This window comes from Mycteria americana, chromosome 5 (genome assembly GCF_035582795.1).
Source record: "Mycteria americana isolate JAX WOST 10 ecotype Jacksonville Zoo and Gardens chromosome 5, USCA_MyAme_1.0, whole genome shotgun sequence".
Taxonomy (NCBI): domain Eukaryota; kingdom Metazoa; phylum Chordata; class Aves; order Ciconiiformes; family Ciconiidae; genus Mycteria; species Mycteria americana.
This window is the reverse complement of record NC_134369.1, coordinates 15,934,562-15,961,159: the sequence shown is the minus strand read 5'-3', so window position 1 is coordinate 15,961,159 and position 26,598 is coordinate 15,934,562. Positions and strand designations below refer to the sequence as shown.

The 26,598-nt window shown below is 39.2% G+C and overlaps 2 protein-coding genes across 5 annotated transcripts in view; both read left to right on the top strand.

Annotated features, from left to right (window-relative positions):
* PIK3C2A (phosphatidylinositol-4-phosphate 3-kinase catalytic subunit type 2 alpha) overlaps positions 1–17,937 on the top strand; it is a 55,360-nt gene extending 37,423 nt beyond the window's left edge. For all 4 annotated transcript variants that reach the window (XM_075502233.1, XM_075502235.1, XM_075502232.1 and 1 more), the window contains exons 15-33: positions 177–319; positions 940–1,128; positions 1,630–1,723; positions 1,990–2,084; positions 2,834–3,014; positions 3,617–3,721; positions 4,764–4,856; positions 5,192–5,321; positions 6,855–6,991; positions 7,675–7,844; positions 8,950–9,106; positions 9,523–9,632; positions 10,417–10,624; positions 13,159–13,283; positions 13,685–13,802; positions 13,899–13,980; positions 14,418–14,527; positions 14,762–14,887; positions 15,463–17,937. In XM_075502233.1, the coding sequence (XP_075358348.1) occupies positions 177–319; positions 940–1,128; positions 1,630–1,723; positions 1,990–2,084; positions 2,834–3,014; positions 3,617–3,721; positions 4,764–4,856; positions 5,192–5,321; positions 6,855–6,991; positions 7,675–7,844; positions 8,950–9,106; positions 9,523–9,632; positions 10,417–10,624; positions 13,159–13,283; positions 13,685–13,802; positions 13,899–13,980; positions 14,418–14,527; positions 14,762–14,887; positions 15,463–15,645 (2,556 nt within the window). In that variant the 3' untranslated portion in view covers positions 15,646–17,937. The remainder of the gene's footprint in view (positions 1–176; positions 320–939; positions 1,129–1,629; positions 1,724–1,989; positions 2,085–2,833; positions 3,015–3,616; positions 3,722–4,763; positions 4,857–5,191; positions 5,322–6,854; positions 6,992–7,674; positions 7,845–8,949; positions 9,107–9,522; positions 9,633–10,416; positions 10,625–13,158; positions 13,284–13,684; positions 13,803–13,898; positions 13,981–14,417; positions 14,528–14,761; positions 14,888–15,462) is intronic.
* An 850-nt stretch (positions 17,938–18,787) lies between these two features.
* Positions 18,788–23,308, top strand: RPS13 (ribosomal protein S13). The gene is made up of 6 exons (XM_075502223.1): positions 18,788–18,921; positions 19,395–19,443; positions 20,920–20,998; positions 21,923–22,092; positions 22,466–22,566; positions 23,230–23,308. The coding sequence occupies exons 1-6, from the start codon at positions 18,899–18,901 to the stop codon at positions 23,261–23,263; spliced, it is 456 nt and encodes a 151-aa protein (XP_075358338.1). The 5' UTR covers positions 18,788–18,898; the 3' UTR covers positions 23,264–23,308.
* Positions 23,309–26,598: the final 3,290 nt, after the last annotated feature.

The window sequence follows — 26,598 nt, the reverse complement described above, 5'->3', positions numbered from 1 at the left end:
TTGTCTAGACCCAAACAACAGCAATTCCAGTTTCTTTACAGAACATTAGCACCTTTTATTCTAAACTCTGAGTCCAGATTTCTCTCAGAAGAGAAGGCACCTCGTTAGGCATGGCTTAGCAGTCCAAAAACACGGCCAGTACTGTTCTTAAGGACTTGCGTCATCTCTTTTTTCAGATTGACTTCCCATCCCATGCTTTTGATATTGAATATAAAATTCCTCAAGCTGCAAAGACTACTGTGCATCATTCCATAGAAGCATTAGAAAAACCATTGAGAGAACGTCTCCTTGCCATTCTCTCGAAGGACAACACTATTGGGTATGTTCATCTCTTTCTAGCTATAGTCTCTTTGTATGTGACAATTTGTGGCTAGGGTATGGAATGATATTTATTCTTAAAATTCTTTAATATGGTTCTAGTATATTTTGAAGACCTGTGGAGACTGAAACAAGAGATTGAATTAAACTTGCAAAATAATGATTCTGACTTAATGAATTTATTTGTGCTTTCCATGGCTGGTATCATAATATTCTCCTGTTACAAGACTGCCATCCTTTTGGCTGCCTGTTATATATGCCTATTCCTGCTTGGCAGTTCTTCAGTTACAGGGAGCAGTGGCTGTTCATATGCCATGGAAGCTTTTCTGGCAAGCTTTCTCACTCATCTGCACCAAGCTAACATTAACATTTTGGTTTATTTCAGATTATACTAAAACTTATTTTCGTCCTGCCCAAATTATAACTTTGAACAACTGCTTCCATAATGTTTGAGGCTTTATTTTGCTTCTTGTTTTGACTTTTGTGGAGGAAGTAGCCATTTTAATTTCATTCCATTTTGTTTGTTAAATTATCTGTATATATACAATGACCAGTAGCATTGGGGTTATTCAGGTGATGGTCTATAATGTGCATTATAAACCGAAATGTTTTTGTCTGCAGGCTATCAAAAGAAGATAAAGAATTTTTATGGGAGAAGAGACATTATTGTCATAGTCATACCAGTAGCCTACCAAAAATATTGGTTAGTGCCCCTCACTGGGACTGGGCAAGTCTTCCAGAAATATATTCATTACTTCAGCAGTGGCCTCCTTTATCACCCTTAGCTGCACTGGAACTGCTTGATTCAAAGTAAGAAAAACAATATAAATAAGTTGTGTGTGTGTTGTGCATTAAATGACTTTTCTTCAGTAAAAGATTCTGAATGGCATTCTTGTCGAAAATATTGCTGAATTTCTTGTAGCAAAAGCTAAATTTTCTTAACATTTTGAAGAACATGTGCTTACTTGATTCATGTAGGCTTAACCAAGTCATGTAGTGAAAGAATAGCAATAGTGGTTAGGATTCTGAAATCTAATTTGTGACAGGAGAGCAAGCTATGCAGCCAAGCTATCAAAACAGAAGTTTTGAGAGATTAGTATGCTTGTCCTAAACACGCACATATGTTTGCATCTTTGGTAATGAAGGGCCTAAATTTGTAGGTCCTTTATTGAGCTATTAAAGACTTTACATAGGTTCTTTTGTAGCTAGCTGATCTCAAAAAAAAAAAAAAAAAACAAAAAAAAACAAAAAAAAAAAACCAATCCTACATGAACAGAATAAACTTAATGTGGACTTGTGGTGACTTTCTAGGTTTGCTGATCAGGAAGTACGAAATACAGCTGTGAATTGGATAGAGACATTAAGTGATGATGAGTTAACAGATTTCCTCCCTCAATTTGTACAGGTAAGACTTTCTGCCTACACTGAAGTCTGAATTTTTTGCTTTTGAAAACCCGAAGGAATTGCTGATTAATAGTAGTAGAAATGCAACTGCATGCCTCTCTGCTTAATAACCTTAATGCATGGTATGGAAAAGAATTTGAGTAAATAATTGCTCTGTGGCTGTCCTATGGATTTGTGGTGATTCTGTCTGTGCATGAGTCATAAAAATCTCAGTCTTCATCTAGAATTAAATCCAGACCTGATTTATTTCATTTTCTTTGTTTTTAGGCATTGAAGTATGAAACCTACCTTGACAGTACTCTTGTCAAATTTCTTTTGGCTCGAGCACTGGGAAGTATTCGAATAGCGCACTACCTATATTGGTAAGATGGTCTTTGTTCCACTGTTCACATAATGTTTACTGTAAGCAGTAAGTCTGGAGCAGAAGTCTTATGAGGAGCGGCTGAGGGAGCTGGGACTGTTTAGCCTGGAGAAAAGGAGGCTGAGGGGAGACCTCATCGCTCTCTACAACTACCTGAAAGGAGGTTGTAGAGAGGTGGGGGTCGGTCTCTTCTCCCAGGTAACAAGTGATAGGACAAGAGGAAATGGCCTCAAGTTGCGCCAGGGGAGGTTTAGACTGGATATTAGGAAATTTTTCTTCACCGAGAGGGTTATCAAGCATTGGAACAGACTGCCCAGGGAAGTGGTTGAGTCGCCATCCCTGGAGGTATTTAAAGGACGTTTGGATGAGGTGCTTAGAGACATGGTGTAGTGGTGGTTTTTGGCAGTGTTAGGTTTATGGTTGGACTCGATGATCTTAAAGGTCTTTTCCAACCTATATGATTCTGTGATTCTGTAAGACTAATATTTCCAGAAAAAAACTTTCTTAATATCATAGTTCATAAAAATGAATGTTATGAATGAAGAGTATACAAAATGTAGATCCTGGGGTTTTTTTAATAAAAAAACAGACAGTGCCTCTACAAGGCACAAACTTACTGCCTTTTATATCCTGTATGTCAGTAACTTCAGATATATATAGTACTGATTCATTAAAATATTTTAATGTCTTAGTATTGCATTGTTTGCAGTATTTTCCTTAGGAAAATTTAACTTAAATCCTTTATTTCAGGCTTCTTAAGGACACACTCTATGATACAAAGTTTGGTGTAAGGTATGAGCAAATTCTTGGAGCTTTTCTTTCAGTCTGTGGAAAAAGACTGAGGGAAGAGCTGGAGAAGCAGACCAGACTAGTGCAGCTTTTTGGAATGGTAGCAGAAAGAGTAAAGCAAACAAGTGGATCTGCTCGGCAGGTGTGTATATATTTTTAATATTCTTTAGGAAGATTAGACTGAGTATACCCTCAAAACAATCCACTCAATTTCCTTTTTAGTATAAGTTCAATAAAATGTTATATATAATATATAGGAAGATCTATTAATTTATTGCTCTGCATTTTAACAAGTTAATGGCTTAATGAAGTTGATGTTTTTGTCAAATGTGTTGTCATCTGAAACATAAGATTGTGTGAGGTGATAGGGTAAGAAAGTAGGATGGTTTCTGTGTACAATAAATGGAATTGGATTTAAACCTATTACTGCTGAAGAATGATCCCATTATGCAAAAGAATGGGATATCTGTTTATATGCTAATAATATGAACTGACAGTTTGATAGAGTGGGATTCTATCATCTGGTTCAGTCAAAAAAAAAAACCAAAAAACCAAACCCACAAACTTGTGTGATATTAATGTTGTACTGCTAGGCTTACGTATTTTTAATAGCTAAAACAGCAGCTATAATTTCTAGCATTCCTTTGACACCAAGGAGTTAAAACATTGGCTTCAGGATAACTGTCCAAAAGTTTTCTGTAGATGCTCTAGTTAAATGTCAGCTGAAATTTTTTTTGTCTGCAGGCTGCCTTGCAAAATGGTATGGAACGTGTGCAGTTATTTTTCTTGAAGAACAAATGCCGTTTGCCTCTCAATCCCAGTCTTGTGGCAAAAGAGCTAAATATTAAGGTACTGTGCATCGAGTTTCAAAACCTTTTTCTAAAAACTACATATGGGCAAAGCTTTTACAAATAGAAAAAATCAACCGAGGTGCTTAGAAGCTCTTTACGCTGGGGGGAGGGTTTTAATTAAAAATTCTGATTGAACAAGGCAGTGAAATTAGCTGAACAAAGTTAAAATTTATACAAATACTTGTGTAAAACCAATGAAAGTACTTGTATTAAAAAATATATATCTGTAATAACTTGTTATTTCTTCAGACCCTGTCTTTTGAGACCAGCAATCCTGGTTATAGTAAAGCAGGGGACTATTCAAAGTGCATGAAAGTCCCGTTTGCAGTAGTAATCAAAAGAGAAAATTGAGCAAGGCTATAAAATTCAAACAATGAGCAGATACTGTGAAAAAGGTGAAACTACCTGTTACTGGTTGTGTCCAAGAGATGCACTGAATCCAGGGAGGCAGACAGGAGCTTTATTTTATTGTGAAGGTTCAGCAAGTAATAATGTAGGAGAAGCAGGTAAATTATTTTTCCAGAACTTTGCACGGTTTGACAATATCTGCTCAACCACAGTCTTGATTATATCATCATGCATGACTGAGAACCTAAAGGTCTGTGAACACTGGATTTAATCCTGTGTGGAGAGACATTTCATCTTGCTTTTCTTCTCTACTGTAACTATTAAATCATGAGTATGTACTTGAAAGCATATAAATGGGAAAATACTGTGAAACATGCAAATACACTTTTTTTTTTGTAATATCTTCTAGGTTTCAAAAAAAGCTGCTGACAAAATATTTATCCGTGTTTTATTCACTCTTCCCTTCAAAATGTAGAAAAGATCACTGCAGCACTATTGGCTTTTGTACAAGTATTCAACAAATAACAGCCGAAGGGCACTCTATTCAAAGGAAGCATGTATTTGCCACAATCGCAATGTTAAAAGTCTGAATAGACACATTGTGTGTCAAACCTGCTTGTTGTCAGAATGTCTTGTATTCTGGGTTAGCAGGAATAGTCCTTTTTGAGTATTAACATTAAATCTACTCGTAGGCATGTTCCTTCTTCAGCTCCAATGCAGTACCACTGAAAGTTGCACTGATAAATGCAGACCCTCTGGGAGAGGAAATTAATGTCATGTTTAAGGTAGGCCTTACATGTGTATCGGAGGAAAAAAGTTGAATGATGATCACTATTTCATTGGTATCGATTAACTTTAGCATAGACCAATAAGCTTAGTTATTTTGTGAGTTTGCTCTTGTGTGTCTAGAAACTAATGTCTGAACAGGCTGTAAAATGTGAAAGTAAGTCTGCCACATGTGAAAGCTTAAATGTAGCCTATTTCTCTCTTCAAGTGCGTAGCTATGAAGAAGTAGCATAATATATCACTTTCTAGAAATGTAAAGCAATTAAAATTCCTGAAATTTAGTTTTGCTGAAAGCATATTATGTTTCTAGTTAACTTTTATTTTTCCACTTAAGGTTGGAGAAGATCTGAGGCAAGATATGTTGGCTTTACAAATGATTAAGATTATGGATAAGATCTGGCTGCAGGAGGGACTGGATCTACGGATGGTTATCTTCAAGTGTCTCTCAACTGGAAAAGACCGAGGTGCAAAACCAGATGCTGCCTATAATCTTTGCTCCCCCACTTAAATTTCTTGTCACACTGATAGTGAAAAATTTCTGTGCAGAGGCAGGCCCAAGAAGTAGTGGAAAGCCAGAAGCCTTCCATACAAAGAACTTCAGTGCTCAAGAGTATAGCAAGTTAAATTGTTCTGAATTTCCTGATGGCCGAGTTGCATTTAAATGTGTTTCTTCTCTTGAGTCCTGAGTGTTCTGTTGTCAATGAACAGTGGTGCAAACAAGTAAATATTAATAATGATAAAAGCTAAGCTTTCTCTTGATGCCCTTACTGCAACACAAGTAAATAAAGGTGCCATAGCAATCCTGATTCTGAAAATTTGGTTATGGTGAAAGTATTCAAGTCAAAATTGAAATTCTAAAGTGTTTGGAATCTGCTGCAGTTGAGTCAGGGAGTGTCATTCATGTACCGAAATGTGCAAAGAGAAGAAAAATTTAAAACACACGCGCACACTGTTCCCCAGAATTCGTGTCATATGCTGGTAAAAGTTCCTTGGGAATATGAGGCTGTCACTTAGGTTTGAAACTAGGTCACAGAACTCTAAGTTTGAGTGTAAATACCATCCTGCACCTTGAACATGCTTTTTGCTAGTTTTCACTAATTCTCTAGAGCTAGCCAATAGGAACCACAAGACCTTTAAGAGGATAAACAATAACTTAAATATTTCTTTAGTCAGATGCTAGAACAGCATGATGAAAACTCTTAAATACATGGAAACGTTGGAAACTTAGGTTGGCAAAACTAAGCAAAAAGCTTCTATTTATGCAAGACTTGCTTTTTAGAGAAACAGATGGCTTTTCTTCCTACTTTGAACAATGCCTTGATTGCATAGTATGTTACTTTTTTTTTGTTGCTGCTAATATCAGTATTCCTAAAGTACTTGAAGGATTAAAGTGAAAAAGAAAAATGGATGTAAATTACAGATTTGCCTTTAGTAGCTCTTGCCAAGATAGAAGTAAAATTCTGTTAATCAAATAAATGTTTTCCTTTTATGATTTAGCTATACAAATATTTTTAGTAAATGATATCTCCAAAATTAGGTCACATGTGAAGCCTACTGCCTTATTTCTGGAGCAACAGTCTGGTCTGTTTCAACACTTGACAGCAGTTAAAGTTACTAGATTACTTGAGTGTCAGTGTATGGGAAATGTCAGCATCAAAATATTTTGCACTTATTGCTTATAGACCAATACTAGTTTATATAGTAGAAATTAATTATTCAAAGTATAATTTATATGTGCATTCTCGCAACTGTAATTAATTGTAGTAAAGTAAGCCTAACTTGGATTGCTACATGTGTTTCATGGAATGCTTTGTAAATATGGTCTGCAGAAATGCTTAGTAGACTAATAGCACTATTTTTACACCTAACTGGGTCTTGAAAGAAGCTAGTCTAAGATGATAAAATCCATCATTGTCAAGAAAGTTTCTACTGAATAATGAAAATGCAGTATAACTTAAGGAGATGGTCAAATACACTTTGTTATATTTTATATAAAGGCATGGTAGAGCTTGTTCCGGCTTCAGACACACTTAGGAAAATTCAAGTGGAATATGGAGTGACAGGTTCTTTTAAAGACAAGCCTTTGGCAGAATGGTTGCGAAAGTATAATCCTACAGAGGAGGAATATGAAAAGGTAACTTTTTTCAGTGTTATTCTTTTTTTGAAGATCTCTTTAAAAGGGATAAATACCATCTTATGAAAGAATTAAACCCTTACTCCAGATCTTCCATTGAAATTTTTTGTTTTATATCTTTAGGAAACTTAATTTTTTTCTATACTTGAAAAAGAGCAAATTAAAATCCCTTGTTTAACTAAGAAGGAGCCAGATGGATTCTCAGGATTCACATCAGGAGTTTTTATTCTATATAAAAAAAAATGTACTTCAAATTTAAGATAGTGAGGAATGGTGACTGCTCTTAATTGTGGTTTAGAAGCAGTGGCCTCTTCTCATACAAGCACATGGGATTCAAAAAATGAAATGTTTTTCTTTTGGCTATGGCACTGTTACAACACATGGGAAAAATAAGTCTTGTACCCTTTTCTCTGCTAACATTTATTTCTTTTTGTGATTTGTCTTCAACTCCTGTTGTCTCTTTCATTTACTTAAAAAAACAAAACAACTGTTTTTGCTGGAAGGTGTGATATGTAAAGATTTTTGCACAGCTATCTGTTTGAAGAACACTATTTTGGAAAAAAGCAAATTTTAGGGCCTTGTCTAGCTTGGATTTTACCCTTGTTGAGATTGACTGTTGAATGCATGAATGTTGTTTTCCCACTGATATTTGATCTCAATTCACTTCTTTCTCTCTCTCCCAGGCTTCAGAGAACTTCATTTACTCTTGTGCAGGATGCTGTGTGGCTACTTATGTATTGGGAATTTGTGACCGCCACAATGATAACATAATGCTCCGAAACACAGGGCATATGTTTCACATTGACTTTGGAAAATTTTTGGGTCATGCGCAAATGTTTGGTACCTTTAAAAGGTATTTTCTGTAGCTAAGCAATGTAGAAATGAAGTGACTTTTAGTATATTTTTATAAGCATTATAATTCCAAGCACTAACTCTTCAATTCCTCTTATCTGCTCTTCTCATTATGAAGCCTATATCTTCCAGTTTAACCACAGAGTTTCCAGAATGCATTCAAACTTGCCTGTATAGAAGTAATTTTGCAAAGGCTCCAGCTTCCTATTTCCATATTCTGGTATCTGGAACTGGTTTAAGTCAAAGCACATAGGCATAGCTTTCAAATAAAATTACTGTTCTAGCTACTGGTAGATTGAAATAAGGAATTTGGTCTCCTAAACATAATTTAACTTCAGTGCTTCCAACCTGCATTAATTCCTTAAGCACTTTGTGCTATACACACTTGGCAAATCTTGATGGGAATTTCTTTACAATAGTTACAAAAGCCAAGTATTTTGGTACAGGAAAATTAATATAGCTTTTTATTGATATTTGGGAGCCTTACATCTAACACAAATCTTGGTGTCGTACTTTTCCGGGAATATCAGATAAAACTGTGATGTAGTTTCAGCTTTTTAGCTATATTCATGCAATTATGTATTGCATGCTTGTTAGGTAAACTTTTATTAATGAATGAGAAATTGAGTGCCAAAACCTTTTACATAATCTGAGTGTGAAACAAACGAGAACAGACTCTGGCTTGTGAAAACAGTAGTGAATGTCAACTTTATAGAAAAGAGTGAACAGCAAGTTTGTATTTACTCTGTGTAGGCGAAGATAACCTATATCCAGGATAGAGGAGTTAGGTTTTAGTCAGGTGATAATATAGTCATTACACTTGTTTTAGTGTGTTATGGCTTCCAGAAATGAGGGATGGAAGGCATTGTAAGGTAACCTGGCCTCCCAGTGTTGCTCCAGGAGATCTGCTGTAGGTCCAGTACCATGTGAATGTGCTGGGAAACTGAGATAGCACTAAGCAGCTGAACCCAACCCAAAAAAGTAAAATGGCATTAATGGATTATTTAATATCATTACCTTGGAGTAGGGATGGAGGGGAGGAGGAAGCACATGACAAAGTGAATAGGCCTTATAATTAACTTATGAATTCTGTGCTTTTTGAACAGGGATCGAGCTCCTTTTGTGCTAACATCAGATATGGCTTATGTCATTAATGGTGGAGAAAAACCCACTATTCGCTTTCAGTTGTTCGTGGATCTCTGTTGTCAAGCTTACAATTTGATAAGAAAACATGCAAACCTCTTCCTTAACCTACTTTCACTGGTAATCATTTTATTAAATTCGATTGAAACTTCATAGATCTCTCATGTTGGATTGTATTAAATGCTATGCTTTTTATGCTGGAAAAAGTCTTAATGCATGCTTTTAAAAGCCAGAAACATCAGAAGTACTTCTTGGGAAGGTTGTATTTGGATTTTTCTTTTAAGCTTTTGTACTACCTACTTGTTTCCTGGGAATTTAAAACTAAGAAGATACCATAAATTACACTGCAAAATGTTTTTACTGCTTTTAACTCAGCAGAAATGGTGAAGGGAATAACTGGTGATTGTAAGTAATTGTTGGTTATCGCATTTAGCAAGTTAGTGCAGTTTCAAATGAATTTGATAGTCTAAGACTTTTAGTCATTTCAATGTAAAATTGTACTGGTTTTATTGCATTAAAACTGTAAATTCCTGCAGATGCTTTCTTCTGGGTTACCAGAACTAAGTGGGGTTCAGGACTTGAAGTATGTCCAGGATGCTCTCCAGCCCCAAACAACAGATGCAGAAGCTACCATTTTCTTTACAAGGTACTGGATAAGTGAAAACTAAAATATATACCAGCATCATCCTCTTAATGGGAACTTTCTGCTATGAAAAAAATGTACTAAGGGTGTTCACAAACATGTCTGTAGAAGTTGAATAGTTACCCTGTACAATCATAAAATATCAGTTAACCAGTGAACTATATAAATAAGATCAGTTTCATGTAAGATTAATGCTTGTGCTAAAATACTTTGTCCTTAAGAATAAGCCCGTACAAAAATTTTGTTTGAAATACTGAGAGCATATAATTCTGTTCAGCTGTTTGAGACTTGCATTTTGAATGCATCCTAAATGGCTTGATAGCACTGTATGTGATGGGAACCTTGTAATGCATGTAAAGAAGTTATCTCTTTCAGTAAGTCCTTTTGCACACTGGAGAGGGAGGGATGACGTTCCAGTGTAGCAAGCAGGGGGTGTATCTAGTATAACTGAGTTGTTGCTATGTGTTACAAAATGTGTTATGGTACTTCATTTTAAATGTATGGGGGAAACTGCAGTAGTATGCATGTAACTTTTTTACCAACTCTGGAAAGACTTCACTTCTTGGAGGACAACCTATTCCAAAGTTTGGATACTGAGTCTTCTACTAAATGCTGATGTGATGCTATTTATGTAGCCCACTGATCACTTTTACTTTAAAAACTGTTTCTCTGTCAGTAAGAAATTGGTTTTTTATTTTTCTTAGACTTAAGTCTGATTCATTGACAGAACTACTTTTGTGCATTCTGACATATGCTTTAGTATTTGACGTTATTTTTTCTTTTCTAGGTTGATTGAATCCAGTCTGGGAAGTGTTGCCACAAAGTTTAATTTCTTCATTCACAATTTGGCTCAGCTACGTTTCTCAGGTCTACCTTCTAATGATGAGCCCATCCTCTCATTTTCTGCAAAAACATACTCTCTTAAACAAGATGGCCGAATCAAACAAGTGTCTGTGTTTACATATCAGAAGAGATATAACCCAGATAAACATTATGTAAGTATGTGGAATCTGTTTCCACTCAGTGAAGATACTGTGCATTTTCTTCCAACAAGATTGTTCTTCCAACATTCTCCTTCTTGCCATAAGTTCAGTAGTTAATCACAGAATTAGTCTGGGGAAGCTTGCCTTGTTTAGCCTTAAGTAGCTAGCTTTGAGGTAGACAACTAGGTTCCCTTTATTGACAGAGATTTAGTAAATAAAGCTATAGATACTTGTTCAGTTGGGCACTAATGTCAGATTTAGGATGAGCTGTAGAGTTTTCTGTAGCCTGACTGCATTGACTATAATGGGAGTCTAGAAACCCACACCGATGTTGACACCCAAAACTAAGCCCCGCTGTGGATGACTTGAAAGTAAAAACAAAATCCATAATTGAAATCTATATGGGAATGGACCTGCTTGCTTTTTTCCTGGAGAAGAGAAGTTGTATTGGCTCTGGCTGGGATGGAGTTACCTTTATTCATAGCAGCCCACAGAGTGCTGTGTTTTAGGTGTTTAACTAAAACTTGTGTTGGTAACACACCATTGGTTTGGCTGTTGCTGAACAGTGCTTGTGCAGTGTCAAGGCTTTCTCTTTTTCTTCCACTTTGCCCCTGCCCCCCCCCCCCCCCCCCCCCCCCCCCCCGCAGTCAGTAGGCTCAGGTGGGCAAGGAGTTGAGAAGGAACACAGCAGGGATAGCTGACCCAAACTGGCCAAAGAGATGCTCCATAGCATATAATGTCAGGTTCGGCAATAAAAACTGGGCGTAGAGGAAGAAATCAGGGGGTGGGAGGATGTTGTCTTCCAAGGTGGCTGTTGCTTGGGGACCGGCTGGGCACGGGTGTGCTTGTGGGAGGTGGTGAGAGATTGTCTGCATCGCCTCCCCTCCCAAGGACTGTCTTTATCTCAACCCACGGGTCTTCTCGCTTTTGCTCTTATTCTCTCCCCTGTCCCATTGGTGAGGGGGTGGGAGTGAGCAAGCAGCTGTGTGGGTGTTTAGCTGCTGGCTAAACCAACCACAGGAGTACTAGGGTACAGTACAGGGTAAACCAACCACAGGAGTACTAGGGTACAGATTGGTATTTTTAGCATCCAATAATATTCTTCAAAATAAAGACACTTCTTGAAAAGGATCCTAGAAGGAAGCAGAAAAGACAGAAGTAGTGTTGGTGGAGGTGATTTAAAAAAATGGGGACTTGAGTCATGTTTATGTGCTTATGTTGCTGCCTTCTGTAAAATGGCCCCTTCCTGAATAGGAGTCATTAAGTCAAACACTTTCTGGTTTTGTTCTGACCTTCCATTAAAGTTGTATTTGCTCCTCCTAAGTAAAAGCATCATTTACTGTATTAATGTACCTGCACACCTAATCAGTCTTACTAGAGGCAGCAACCATTACAATTTGCCCTCAGGATTTTGATAGACCTGGGTTACACTTTAAGACTTGTATTAATATTCGTATTCCTATGCAGATGTGCAACAGTCTTCAATTTTTTTTTTTTTTACTTCGCTACTGCTGTTTGTTGGCCTAGAACAGTCAGCTCAAGTTGTTTAAAAAGTGAGCTATATTGATATATAGCTATCTAGCTATATCAATCTCTATATATTGATCTCTATAGCTCTCGAGATGTATCTCAAGATACATCTCTTTCCAAGTTGTATTTGCTGTAAATGTCTTAATCTGGTAAGACACTAACTAGGGAAGGTAGAACAAAGCTGAATAGTGCTAGAAGTGAAGAGCTTTGTACTGAATCACTATATTATAAACATATTTGGGCACTCCTGATCTAAGCCAAAATAGGCTTTTATCTTCCAGGAAACTGTTCAGATGATGTAGTCTCCTTCTGTCTAGATTTTTAAACCTCTTCCAAGTTGCACATTTTTTAAATATACATCTAACTCATCTGCCCATAAAATGAGTCCACTGAATTGAATTTTCTGTGCAGCTTCTTAAACCTTCATTTCCCTTTCACAATAATGTGAATAACTGCATCCTCAGCCTGTACCCCCAGTATTTTTAAAAATTCCTGTTGTATAATGCAGTGCACTTGCATCTGCCCACCAAATTATCACTTTAAAAGTGGAATCCTTTAGAATATTGAGAAAATTACATTGAAAAAAAAAAAAAAAACCCTAGGCATTAGTTTCCTCCATAGTCTGCACCTGAAAAATTTTGTGTTAGTTCTGGCACCGCAGGTATGTGTCTAGTAATCCTGCACTGATGTGTTAAAATCTCGTACACCTGCTATATGGTATGAACTTACAATGAGGCTTAAAAGGGAGAATGTGGACAGCTTAGCCTTAACTACCGTTATCCCACTGTCAGATGTGGATCTACATTATGAGAAGATCATGTAATGTTACTTTGCATCATAGTAGCGGTATTTATAATTCTAACTCTACTATAAAATGCAAACACTGTTACTGGGATATGTATGCAGGAGAAGCATTACCATAGTAGAAAGAGTTAATTGTTAAGAAAATTATATTGTTACATCAGTTCTATAATATTGTTACTACTTTTATCTTTGCTTTTTTGTGTCTTGGGCAGATCTATGTAGTGAGAGTTTTGAGAGAAGGGCAAGTTGAGCCAACATTTGTCTTCCGAACATTTGATGAGTTCCAGGAGCTCCACAACAAACTTGGCATTCTGTTTCCTCTTTGGAAGTTACCAGGGTATGTTTCTAACTCACTCATGGCTATTATAACAGAAGCAACAAAACTGCCCCCAGCTGGGTGGAGCAAGAAATAGTTTGAAATGGAGACAAAACTGCTGAGGGGCAAACTAGACCGCAAAGTTGGCAATTAAGGGAGAAAACTGTCTCAAAGTTTTAAGGAGGAGAGCCAGAGGAGCAATTCAGTGTCTTTAGTCTGTGTGTCATATCACTTATAACAATTACCTATAAATGTTTCCTTTCCTTTCTGTAATGTCATTACCTATTACTGTGCTGTGTTTCCACTCATGATTGACATAAAAAAATGGATGTCAGCACTTCAGGATGGAAATGACAATGAAATCTAACTGTACTTACTTCAGAGAAAGTAACTGAAAACTCTGTCTTGTTCTTCCCTTGTAGCTTTCCTAATAAGATGGTTCTGGGAAGAACACATATAAAAGATGTAGCAGCTAAAAGAAAAGTGGAGCTCAACAGCTACATACAGAGTCTGATGAACAGTTCTTCAGAGGTGGCAGAAGTGAGTTCAAATAACTTAAGCAAACCCAATGCAAGTTTTCAGATTTTGGTGCTTGTTAACACTTAAACTAATATGTAACATTTCTTCCAAATTTAGTGTGATCTTGTTTATACTTTTTTCCATCCATTACTTCGTGATGACAAAGTGGAAGGAATAGATGGAATAGCCAGACCTACAGGTAGGTAATGTTTTTGGGGGGTGCTTATAAATTGGGTGACTGTACTATGAAACCTTTATACCTTCTAAATCTTTTTTAATTAACTGTAGTTTTCCCTCGTTGAAAACTTTTGCATCACTGTCTTTCCAAATGTGCCTGCATACAGTTTCAAGGAAATAAAAACATACCAAAAATTGCAACAATATATGTGAGGACTTGGGCTTGCTTATGGCTTGACCAAATTATTCAAGTAAAAACTCTAAACCTCCAAGCTGGTTCTTCCAAGAGAATGCAAAAATCTTTAAAACCTCTCTAAAGCCTTGCCCTTTTATTAGAGAACTAGAAATAAAATCAGAAACTGAACTTGGTCTAAGGCTTGTATTTTTCCCCTATATATGAGTGTAGCACTGATAAAAATGTACAAATATTACAGAGAAAATAATTGTATATTTTTTCAGATGCAAGTCCATCAAGTCCTACCTCAGGCAAAGTGGGAGGAGAAGTGAAGTTATCCATATCATATAGAAATAGCACTCTATTTATCATGGTGATGCACATTAAAGACCTGGTAAGTAGAGATACTGAGCTAACTGCCAAAAACTGTTTCCAGTTTGTCAGTTACCTTCTTGACTTAGGTTGATGCAGGAATGGTGGAACTCTCTCTCTTCCTCCAAATGTTCCAACTGCCAACTTAACTGCTGCTTTTGGTTAGCTTGATTGCAAAGTCTAGATACTTGAAAATAAATATTCAAATAGGTGTGCACTAGCTAGTTTTCTAACTTACCTTGGTTTTGGATTGTAGGTTACAGAAGACGGTGCAGATCCAAATCCCTATGTAAAAACATACTTACTTCCTGATACACACAAAACATCCAAACGCAAAACCAAAATCTCCCGGAAGACAAGAAATCCAACTTTCAATGAAATGGCAAGTTAAAATTTATCTAGTAACTCCCTGTGGTTTGCTATTGTCTCTTTTTCTAATCGGTAATTAAAATATTGTCTAAAAAAAATCTGTGAAGATATATAAAGGGAAAAGGAAGCTGTTTAAAACACTTTGTGCCCTGTTTAAAAAAAAAAAGCCAAAAAACCCAAAGCAACTGAGTAGGTAAATGTACTATTACAAGTAAGCAGAAATTTCTCAGACTGAATCTGAGGAGTGATGGGGAGAAGGAAAGGAATCTTAAAACTAAAGATCCCCCTGCCCTGGATTCACTGATTCATAATGTGGAGAAGAATGAATTCAGAAGTCTTGGCATGGAAACAGCACTTCCATCTAAAAACACTGGTCCTTTTGAACGCTTAACACTGGGAGCACAAAATGAAATATGGATGTACTTCAGCCCATCCTCTGAGAAACAGATGTACTGAATGGTCATAATGTGCAGTTAAGACATCTCTCAGTGGCTAGGCAGTCTCTCAGTGGCTAGACAGTTAGAAGAAAGGGCAATCTGGGTAACTTCATTTGGATAACCAAAAAATTATTGACTTCTTGCCTTCTAGCTTGTGTACAGTGGATATAGCATGGAGACTCTGAAGCAGAGAGAACTTCAGTTAAGTGTGCTCAGTGCAGAATCGTTACGTGAGAACTTTTTCTTGGGTGGAATTACTCTCTCGCTAAAGGACTTCAACTTGAGCAAGGAGACTGTTAACTGGTATCGACTAACTGCTGTACCCTATCTGTGAACTCATTTCTACACCTGAGTAAGACCAGAACAACTGTATTCACTTCTGCTTTGTGCATCTTCCTACTTGAAGATAACTTGTACATCTTAAAACAAGAGAGACTGGTCCAACATTATCTGTTGAAATGCAATGTTCATGTAGCCTAGTTTGGAGGATTTCTAGAAAACCTGGTTTATGCTTATGCGATGTTATCGAAGAATCACTGTAAATGTTTGAGTTGCGGGTAAGGGAAGGGGTTTTTAAACCATCCATGAAAGTGAGATGAACAGTTTGACCATGCTGGTTGGTTAAACCATAACGTAATCATTAGGCCTGTGGATGTAGTGTATTTTTGCTTTTAATTTGTTACCTGTGTTGTCATCCATGGCATGATGCTGGAGAACATCAAAGAAATGACATTTTTAGGATTACATTCCAACTACTAACTAGACATCACAGAAGCAGTGATGGGTAAAAATTGGGTGGCTTCACACACACCTGTACAAATGAAGGTTGAAGGGCTGGAAAAATTCCTTAGCGTTGCATTTAATCCCAGATTCATGCTTCTCTAAGACTTATTGGAGCGAGTGCCAATAATGGAAGTTGTAAATAATGGTGCCTTATAATTCAAATGCTTCTCTTTTACCTCATTTCTGGTATTTAAATATGTATACATGTTAACTTTCCGCTCCTTAAAAAGGGGAAACGTTCTCGTATTTGATAACTTGCAGGTCCTACTGGAAGTCTTTTCCTGAGATGTGTTCTTTACAAATAACATCACTTACGCTGATCTTCATGGTTAGTGCAACTTACATAAATTTTTTTCTACCCCATCTTCTACCCATGATCTCCAAAAACTGAATGAAGACTGGCTGAGTGTGGTGCCGTAAGGTATGTGCCCAGCTTCTCAGTGTTTTGAAATGTCTTAATTTCTAGAACTTTTAAATACTGCAGTGATTAAATGTGGAACAGATTCAAACACTAAATCCAAAGTGGCATTTGCACCTGAATTACTTACCTGTACCTCTGGGTAAAGGATGGCCTCTAGTTAAAAAGCACAACTGCTGGATGAATTGCAGGCCAGAAACAAGTTGCATTAACAGCTTTGAGAGAAGAACTTTGTCACTTTTTTTTTAACAGTTCACAGCAAGACTTTCTCACTCCCAGTAAGGATTAATTCTACTAAAAATACTTAATTCCAAGGAACATTAGCTTTGAACTATATTGTGACAGTGGAGTACAAATGTGACTTACTGTCTCCCATTAATACCACTGGTTACTTAATTAGGTGTTTCTGCACTACATGTGTAGCCTTTTTATTCACCTTACTTGGTGCTTAGGATGGTCATGTTCTGCCTAAACAAAGCCATAGGGTAAAGTTGCACACTTTTCTTTAGTACTAAATCTTGAAGCAAGACAGACTATCACCAGAGCAAAATTTTAAAGTAAAATATGCAACTATGAATGAAGACACAATACGGGGAAAGCCTTCTATATACCCAACACTAAAAATGTATTTCATAATTTCATTTTCCTTCCCCTGCTACTGACCAATCTCCCTTCAATACAGAAGAGAGAAGTAAACTTGAATCTCCTGGTGCCTAAAATCTTCATGGTCCAATTTCGTAGGAATTATTACAATTAAAAAGCTAAGAATATCTTGAATGTTAGAAACTGGGTTGATGGTAATGGGCGCTAACAAATCCCAAATCCCAGTTTTATTAGGCATCTTCTGCATATTTTTCATAGCCTGTAAATAATAAACTATGTAACTAACTAGATATATTTCCTGCTCACTTGATGCTTTTGAGACTTACTCTATTCCATCATTAGAATCACAAGTCACTTAAACACAGGAAAGTAGACTACTGTTTTTGTGAAACGTTCCATTGTGAAATAAAATGAAAGCAATATGTACTGCCTTTTTTGCAGTTTGCTCTTAAAGCACAGTGTCTTACAGCACAAAATACAAATAAACTAAAATCATTTAAAAAATGATTTGCAGTTTTAACAGTTGTCTGGACTCTGAAAAAATGTATAGTACTGTATTATTGTTAGCACTTGTCCTGACTTCTGATTTAATCTTCTTCATAGCTTAACTCATTTTGTGCCTTTCCCTTACTTTTCAAAATAGTCACTGGCTGAAGCTTTTTATGGTCATGGTTTTTATTTTGTCTGTGGGATCTGGCCTTGGCCTCTCCTCTTATGTAGAGGAACCAGCACCAAGCTTGCACCTCTTTGCACTATTCTTAATTAAGAAAAAAAGTGATTGTTGCAATAAGACTTTAATGTAGTACATTAAAAAAAAAAATGTGAAAGAAGAAAATATTCAATTGGGGTGGAATTTACCAGTACATGCAGTAGCTTGAAAACATAGTTTTAACAGCTTTTTATATCTTGTTTAATGCAAAGAAAAAAAAAATCCTTTATGCAATGTATGACCTGCAGCCAGAAGTACGATTGTCTATACAGACCTTGGTTTGGTATTTCAGAGTAAGAGCTTGTGCTAAGACCTCTTCCTTTTCTCTATTAACCTAGAACTTTGCACTGAAGTTTTTATTACTGCCTTTTTACGATCTACAGCTCCCTGTCTCTGGAAGCATGTGCGATCTTTGATAAAAGTTCTTTTCTCTATTTTTACAACTTGGGCTGTGTAGAAATCCCCGTCCCCTGCCTTAACGCGAGGGCTCTGCCCTCGGCCGGGCCGGGCCGGGCCGCACCGCCGCCTTCCCCTCCCTTGCGCGCCTCACTCGGACACTGTGACTAAGATAGTGCTATAGGTGATGAAATTCAGTGAGAGCAAATAATTTGCCTCCCTTTGTCTATATATCTGTAAGAACCAAATACTTTAATTAAACGAGCTCGTTAATAAAGATGTACCATATTGCCCTCGGTCGTGCCCGTACTGAACGGGTTAAATGTGACTCTGTAACTGTCCTGTAAGTACATTAAACACTATTCTGAGGGAAAAAAAAGGCAAGTGTGCTGGTCTTCACTGTCCGCTGGGGCCGGCTGGAGCGGGGCTGGCCGCCCGCCGCCCCTAACCGCCCTCAGCGCTGCCCCCGCCGCCTCACCCTCACCCCCGGGGCCGATGCGCGGCAGCGCGGTGCACGCCGGGCCCTCGGTGGCGGCGTGCGCAGCGCGGCCCCAGCGCCATTGATTGGCTGGCGTGCGGGCGCGGGGCGGGGCTAGGCGCGGGTACGTACTTTCCTGCGGAAGTGGGGCGGGAAGGGCCGCTGCCTCGCGTCGCTCCTTCTTCTCTGCCGCCGCCATCATGGGTCGCATGCACGCTCCCGGGTAAGCGGCCGCCGCAGCGGCTGGGGCAGGGGTATGGGGCCGGCTTGGGGCTGCTGTGGGTGCTAGAAGGGTGCCATGGACGGGTGAGGGAACAGAAAGGCTGCTACGGGAGCAACGCGGTGTATGGGGGGGGGGGGGGGGGAGGGCTGAAGGAGGAAAGACTAGTGGCTGTGGAGATACGGTGGCAGGGTGAGGACAGACTCGGGCCGGTGCTGAGGTGCGGGTTCCTTTGGCTGGCCCCGGGCAGGGGCATGCTTGTGGTGCTCAGGCTCCCGTTCCCGGCGCTGTCCCGGCTCGGTCTCCTCTGGTAGCGGCACTATCTCCGGGCGAGGAAGCAGGCCACAGGCCTCGGCCGTGCAGGCTGCGTACGGCCCTTCAGGAAATGCTCGTAGGAGGGTGCCTTGTAGTGGGGTTAGGGCGGCAGTCTAGCTATTCCGGCTCCGCATAGCGTGTGATCTGCTTCTTCCCCACAGAAAGGGCTTGTCCCAGTCAGCCTTGCCCTACAGACGCAGCGTGCCTACGGTAAGTAACTTGCCCGCCCCGTGCGCACTTCGGCAGGCTCGGGCGGCTGCCATGTGGTGTTCAGAGCGGGGGCCGGTTCCCATAGTGCAGCTTAGCAGTGCCCAGGAAAAGAAACAAAACGAAGAGACCTGTAATGTCTTGTGTCATGGTTTTTAAATTATGGCCTGATAAGATGCTACTTTAGCCTATGGTCTTTAGGTTACTGAGAAAGCATGTATCGTTTCCTGGTCAGATGATTTGTTGCGGAAAAAAAGTCACTTTTCCTCTTTGTACCTCCCTTTATTTAAGCGCTATTTCAATTGGGTTTAGTCTGTATGCTGATAATTACTCTCTTCATGCTCAAGTTTGGCCTTTGCCATTGTGGAATAAACTATTTATAACAGTAATTTGCTGGTCGGAGCAGTAACTTAAGTAATGTCAGCGTGCCCTTAGTTCATTCAGGGTACTTCCCCTTCAGAGGCTTACCTGTCAGCTAAACGAGCAGCTACTTAATCTGTCTTGCTTTGCAGGACTATGTCTTGGAGGATCTGTTTCTTGGCAGAAAGATCAATTTGTGGTGCATATGGAAAAGCATGCACTGAAAAACAGTTAAACGGAAACATGAAATTAAAGCACAAAACATGACAATAAATACAATTTAAGATAATGTGAAGCTGCTTGAAGTACTGCTGATGGTTAAACAGTTTAATAATCATTAGGATGCTCAAATGCTATACTTTAAAAAACCTCATGGTTTTTTTTGCTTAAAAAGTTTTATTTGTATTCTTTGAATTGTAATCTGTAGAGCACTTCCAAATATGTTTTTCACTGTACTTTTTTATTTCATAATGCTACAGTATTAAAAAGGAAAAAAAAAATCAGGAGCTTTTGTAGCTTGTTGAAAGAGCAAGGATTACCTAGCTTGTTGGTGTTGTCTTCCCCTTAATAATCACAGAAGCAATGGCTCTGTCAGCACAGTTTGACATAGAAGTAATAGAAAAGGCATAGTCCGTTTGGGTAGATTCATTTGTTTCCTTTTTTAAATTAATTTGTGTACTTAAAGTCGATTTTCACTAATCTCTGTAGGTGCTTTACTAAGAGATGGCTAAATGATTCTCAATTTTGCATTTCTGTCAAAGGTCCAATTAAGAGTTCCTTCCTGATAGCAGTGATTTTTTCCTCTGTAAATTTGTATTCGTGGTTCCGGTGTGGCAGTTAAACTGATCATAAAGCAGCTAGTTGGAGGCTATACAGGGTGTTTTAAACAGAGACTTCCTTCATCTCTACCTTCCCCCACCATATTTCACTAGCGCTATAGGTTCATAATATGTAAAAAAAAAAAGTTTCTGTACCAATTTCAGTCCTTGATTGTTTTTTCAAGCATTGCAAAGCATCTATTTCTACCATTTATAAAAAGCTTTCATATAGCTAGCCTATGCCTCTGTATTAAGCAGTGTTTATGAGTTGATTTTTTTTTTCCCCCCTAATTTTCTTTAGTGGCTGAAACTTACTTCTGATGATGTGAAGGAACAGATCTACAAGCTGGCTAAAAAAGGCCTGACTCCCTCACAAATTGGTAAGGTTTATTAATAACTTCTAAATGGGAACAAAACGTATTTTTCTGACTGTAATAATGTAATTGTTCCTTCAACCTATGTTAAATAACACGCTAAGAAAATAGAGGTTTTTTGATGTACCTATGTATTCAGTGTGGATACCACTAAAAATGTAGTATGTCTCATTCTTGCAAGAAGCATATTTGGTGAAGTAATCGAGTTGTTTTTTTTTTTTTTTCAAGCAGAAAATGTGAAGCATCTGTTTGCTTATAACCTGTCCTTAGGAACGGCCACTAACAGATGTTATAGGGAAGTTCAGTCTGCCCAGTTTCTTGGAGGAAAATTTGACATCTCATCTCAAATATGGGGAGCCCTCTGTTTAGGACCTTACTGAGCCAGGCACTGTAGCTGCGTAATAGACTAGTTCCCAGTAGTTTGGACCCCTCTAGAGCTCTGCTTAAGTGTATGTATGCTACAACTTCATATGGTCATAAGCTATGCAGTGTAATTACGTGCTGGGTGAATGATGTTTTTAATTATTATTATAACACTGAGAGTATTAATGATCCCTATGGTACAGTACATTTTTTTAGAGTAAAGGTGTCTTATGACATCTTTGTTAACCATAGAGAAAAGGGTGATTGAATAGCTAGCTTTAATGAGTCCTGTTGAAAATTTCCCAATAATATTGTAGCACTTAGTGCGTTACCTGCCTAAATGTGATGGGTGGGTTAGTTGTTTGTTAAGTGCTATCGAAGAAAGTGTTTCAGCTTCTGTAAGTTGTATTTTATTCACTCATTGTCTACCATTTGTTCACGGTATCCACCAGAAAGGCTTTTAATTTAGAGAAGACCTTTTTTGGATATCTTGTAACTGTAAGGTTGGTTTCACAAGATTTGTGTAAAGTTCTTCTTTTCAGTGTAAGATGTAAATGTTTGTTTCAGGTGTGATCCTGAGGGATTCCCATGGTGTTGCCCAGGTTCGCTTTGTTACTGGCAACAAAATTTTGAGAATCCTTAAATCAAAGGGACTGGCCCCAGACCTTCCAGAGGATCTTTATCACTTGATTAAGAAAGCTGTTGCTGTTCGCAAACATCTTGAGAGAAACAGGAAGGTGAGTGCTCATTTGAGTAGATAACTCTCTGTGTTTGTTTTTTCAAATAATATAGTAGTTTATTTACAACTTGACAAAGCAAAAACTCTTAGTGTACTTCTGTTAGCCACCCCCTTTGAGTAAACCTAGGCGTTTGGGGAGGCGTTTTGATACAGGACCATGATCTTTGCCTGTGAAGAGGATCTTAAAAGCATTGCTTAAACCACATATTTCTGGTCCTGTTCTGATTTTACCAGATTCATCAGACTTTGGTAATGGGAATGTGGAGTTTGTAGCAGTAGCTGGGATTTTTTACTTTATTAAAGCTTGTCTGAATTGTACATCACTGAGAAGTCAAAGTAGAGCTTGGTTGTAATGTAACTTTCTTTTCAAGGATAAAGATGCCAAGTTCCGCCTGATTCTGATTGAAAGCAGAATCCATAGGTTGGCTCGCTACTACAAAACTAAGAGAGTGCTGCCGCCCAATTGGAAGTAGTAAGTCTTCTCTTGTGTTACTGTTTTCACCAAGGTCTTGCAAGTTTTGTAAACAATATGCTGGGGCTGTTATTCAAAGGGTGAAGAGTGCATTATGATCAGGCGTATAGGTAAACCAGGCAGCAAAGAATAGGTATTTTCATAAATATTAACTGATAAATGAATGGAACTTACTGCTGGGTAAAATGACTGTCACAACACTTGGAAAAAATAATTGCCTCAACAAGTGAAGTCACTACTAGATAATTTTTATAATACTTTATAGAAACTGCAGTCTCTGTTCTGACATAGTTCATGTTACTTGAAAAATATATTGAGAAATGGCTTAGCTGTGGCAAAAATGAAAGTAATTTGTAGTTTTTCTTCAGGAAAATTTAGCCAACGTAGGAGAATTCCCATAGATGTCAGGGTGAGCTCTTTTTCTGAAAAGACTCAAGTGCAACTAGCTAGGTTTTTTAATACATGGTTTTGTGCTGTTACCCTAGTGTTTGTAGTTTAAAAGGAAGGGTGAAATCTTTCTTTATGCCACAAAAAGTTTTAAAGGGGTGGTGATTAATCTCACGACTGGTAGTTAAAGCTTTGAATTGAAGCAGTATTTTTGGCAGCTAGTTTGAAAAACTGCCTTGCAATTAATATTTCTCTCTTTTTCTTCTCTCTTTTTAGTGAATCATCGACAGCTTCTGCCCTGGTCGCATAAGAGCTGGCTGTGACTTACTGAAAGAATAAATTTTCATTAACTAAGTTTGTGTGGTCTCTAAACAATTGGTGTCTTATAAGCTTTTGTCCCTTTCAGGGAGCTGCATGTAAATGGACAGTTTTCAGGGTGAAGCAGACGTGTGGCCATGGTTTCCATATTGCTATCCCTAGAGTGTCAAATCTGGGTAGTGGTTGTTGCTGTTGTAGAACAGCTGTATGGTTTGTGTCTGTGCTTAAGCTGGATTTTTGATCTGATAGCCTCAAGTTAGTTAAGCGACCTACTCATTCACAGCAAATGTATTTTATTCATGTGGGGCTGTCTCTGTGTGTCCTCCAGGAAGAACTGGGGAAGAAAACACTGGCAGAAGGAAGAATTGGAAATTTAGAAAATGCGGAAAGGTTTAGACAGGAGGATGGGAGAAAAAGGGAAACAAAATTGGAGAGGTTGATGGAATCATTGCAGGTAATGTGGATCTGCTTCTTGTGCAGAAAGCTTAAGCAGACCTCAGCCAGTTCCCGACAGTAACTGTTGCTGTCATTTGTAAGTAATTTTACAAATAATCTTTGAGATCTGGGTAAATGCAGACAACAGTTTCGCTCTCCTCAGATATGTCTTTACTGAGGTAGTTTTCCCTAAACCCAAAGGGCAGCGGCCTTTAGTCACTATTGCTGAGGTTGTGCCTCCAGATTCTAAATAGCTTTGACGTTAAGAGTCATCTTTCTGCTGGAGAAATGTGGAGAACAGACTGTGACAACTTTTTCCTTTTTTGGGAGAAAATTATAAATGGAATTATTCTGAGCTGTTGTGACTGTTGCTTCCAGGTCTCGGTGCATTACTTAACTTTTGCCATATTGAAAAGTTAAGTAAATTTAAATAAGCCCTAACATTTTTGTGAAGTGTAGTAGCTACTTTCTAGATCATAACCAGTGGAACCTGGTTAACTTCTGGATTTAATTTTGCAGAAAGACAGGATTCCTCTGCCGTTATTATGCAGCTAAATACGGACTTGTGATTAAGACAGTTTTAAAACAAAAGCACTGCACTCCAGTTGAACGCTAAAGTGCTACTGTCTGGTCTGTCTTAAAAGTTAAAATTACCAGCCTCCATGTGCCATCAAAATACTTGCTTTCATTTTCTGAAAGCTTCTGTTGATTACTTGCCAGGCTCTCACAATGATAATTAAGTGTTCTGGGATGTAGATGCAATAAACCACTTCCATGATATCCCCCCCAAAAAAAAGTCGCAGTGAGTCTTTGGGGTTGGAGGTATTGCGAACTGAAAAGCACATGGACACTATCACTACTTCCTGTTCTGAAATATATGTAAATAATGAAAGTACCAGCAGATGGCACTTTGAAACATTAGAGTGTTTAAAAAGTTCTATATTGCAAATAGTGCCACCTAGAGATCAAGTGTCAAGGCTGATGGTCCTAGCCAGTGAACAGATGATGTATTCAAGATTTGTAGTACTACTATGTACGTGGTGCCAACTGATAGAGCGGTTTTGAGCACAGTTGTGTTGAAGCTTACACAGTTCGTGTATTTCATGCTACTGGGGTGTTTGGGTCTGAACACAATCTGTAGCGTGTCTCTTCCAGCACTGGTTTGCTAGAGGGGTTGAAAGCAGGCTGTGCTGTACTCGTGGCATTTTGCCCATCCAGTGGCGCTGAAAGCCGTTGACCTTGCCAGAAGAAGAGGGAAGGGCAGGGGCTGTTACAGGGATGGGGTCTGTCTCACAGGAATGGAGGAGAGGGGGAGTACCATGTAAACAATTGCCTTGTGGTATACTGTCGGGAGTGAAATCACCCAGGGACAGATCCTGGGCTTGCAGTAAGGTCAGATCCAGGTGTTGAAGGTACTCCTGAGGATGGAGAAAGAGCAGTACACCTTATTTACTGCCTGTAGAACTTGGCAATCTCTTGTCAAAGAGCGGTAATGTAATGTGATCGTACTGTTATGCACGTATATTTTTACTACTTACATTGCTAAAGATTCTGTATTCCCTGTAAATGATACAGGCTAGCTTAAGTAAGCTGTCCTCATTGTCAGCGCCTTACCCCTTTGCTTACCAGAAGAGGTGCAGCATCAGCTGAACTCTGCCCCAGGGCACACAGGTTGTCTGCTCAGCAGCTGGTACGCCACAGGGCAGTGGGTGCCTGGCCAGGGGTGGGAAGAGTAGAGCCGAGGCGCTCGCAGGGGTAAATCCTCCCGGGGCGGTGGACCCCTACGGAACATGATACCGAACAACGCATTTGGAGGATGTGGTCCCACAGCGTGTGTCTGAAGAGAGGAGTGTGGGACCGGGAGGAATATGGTCCTGTGGAGGCGTCGGGCAAGTTTACCATTTGGGGCTGGTATAGGACTGTGCCTGGGTGAGAGTGAGACCCTTTCAGGTGGTCTCCTGCTAGATAGCCGAGTGCCAGGACTGCTCCAGGCAGCTCAGGACTTGTGATGCAGCTGCCCAGGTACAATACAGGTTGTGGCTGCCTGCCTGGGATACTTCGTGGAGTCTTTCCTGCTGCTCTGGGTAAAGGTACTAGAACTTCCCTTAGCTGGAGAGATGCGATAATGGGAATAAATCCAGATCTGCAAGTAGTTGCTCAAAATAAATCCTTTACATGAACCAGCACAAACCATCTCTGCGCCATGGTTATCTCCAGGCACCACCCTGGCTTCCCTCTCCCCAGCAGTCTGGGGTCTTCTGCGGACCTTGGGCCCCACTGCCCTCTTGCTTTCTCCCATCATGATGTCTTGTCTCTTTATGGCTTCTTTTGCCTTGGCTTAACCTTCAGACACTATGTTCCTGTTTCTGCCTCATTCCTAGCAGCCTTTTCTGAATTTCCAGTGTTGTTCTTTTCCTCTTGCAGTATTTTTTGTTCTCCCAGCAGATACAAGTCTCAGTGATGATTTTTCCCCCCCCCCCCCTGTCCCAAAGTGACCTCTTTCCTGTGTTGTGCAAAGGCACACATCAGAAAGGAGCTCACAGCCTCCCCGACTTACAGCTCTCTTGGCCCCTCTGGCACAGTGAAGCTTGCCCTTCCTTCTTCAGAGAGGTGCAGCCGCAAGGCCACTGCCGCCACGGCAAGCCATGGTACGTGGGGGCCCTCTGTGCTGCCACGTTGTGCTTTGCTGCTCCACACCAGGCTTGTTGGTGTGGCGAGTTTGGTTCGCAACAGCCTGCCGCTAGACTTCAGCCCTTGCCAGCTCTGCCAGGGCTGCGGGGTGTATGGGAGAGGCTGCTTCCCTTTGGCTGATAAACAACCGGTTTTGAAGGCTGGCTGCTGAGGCACCCTTTCCTCTTGCAGAGCCCCCAGTGGCCAGGGTTGTCTGCCATT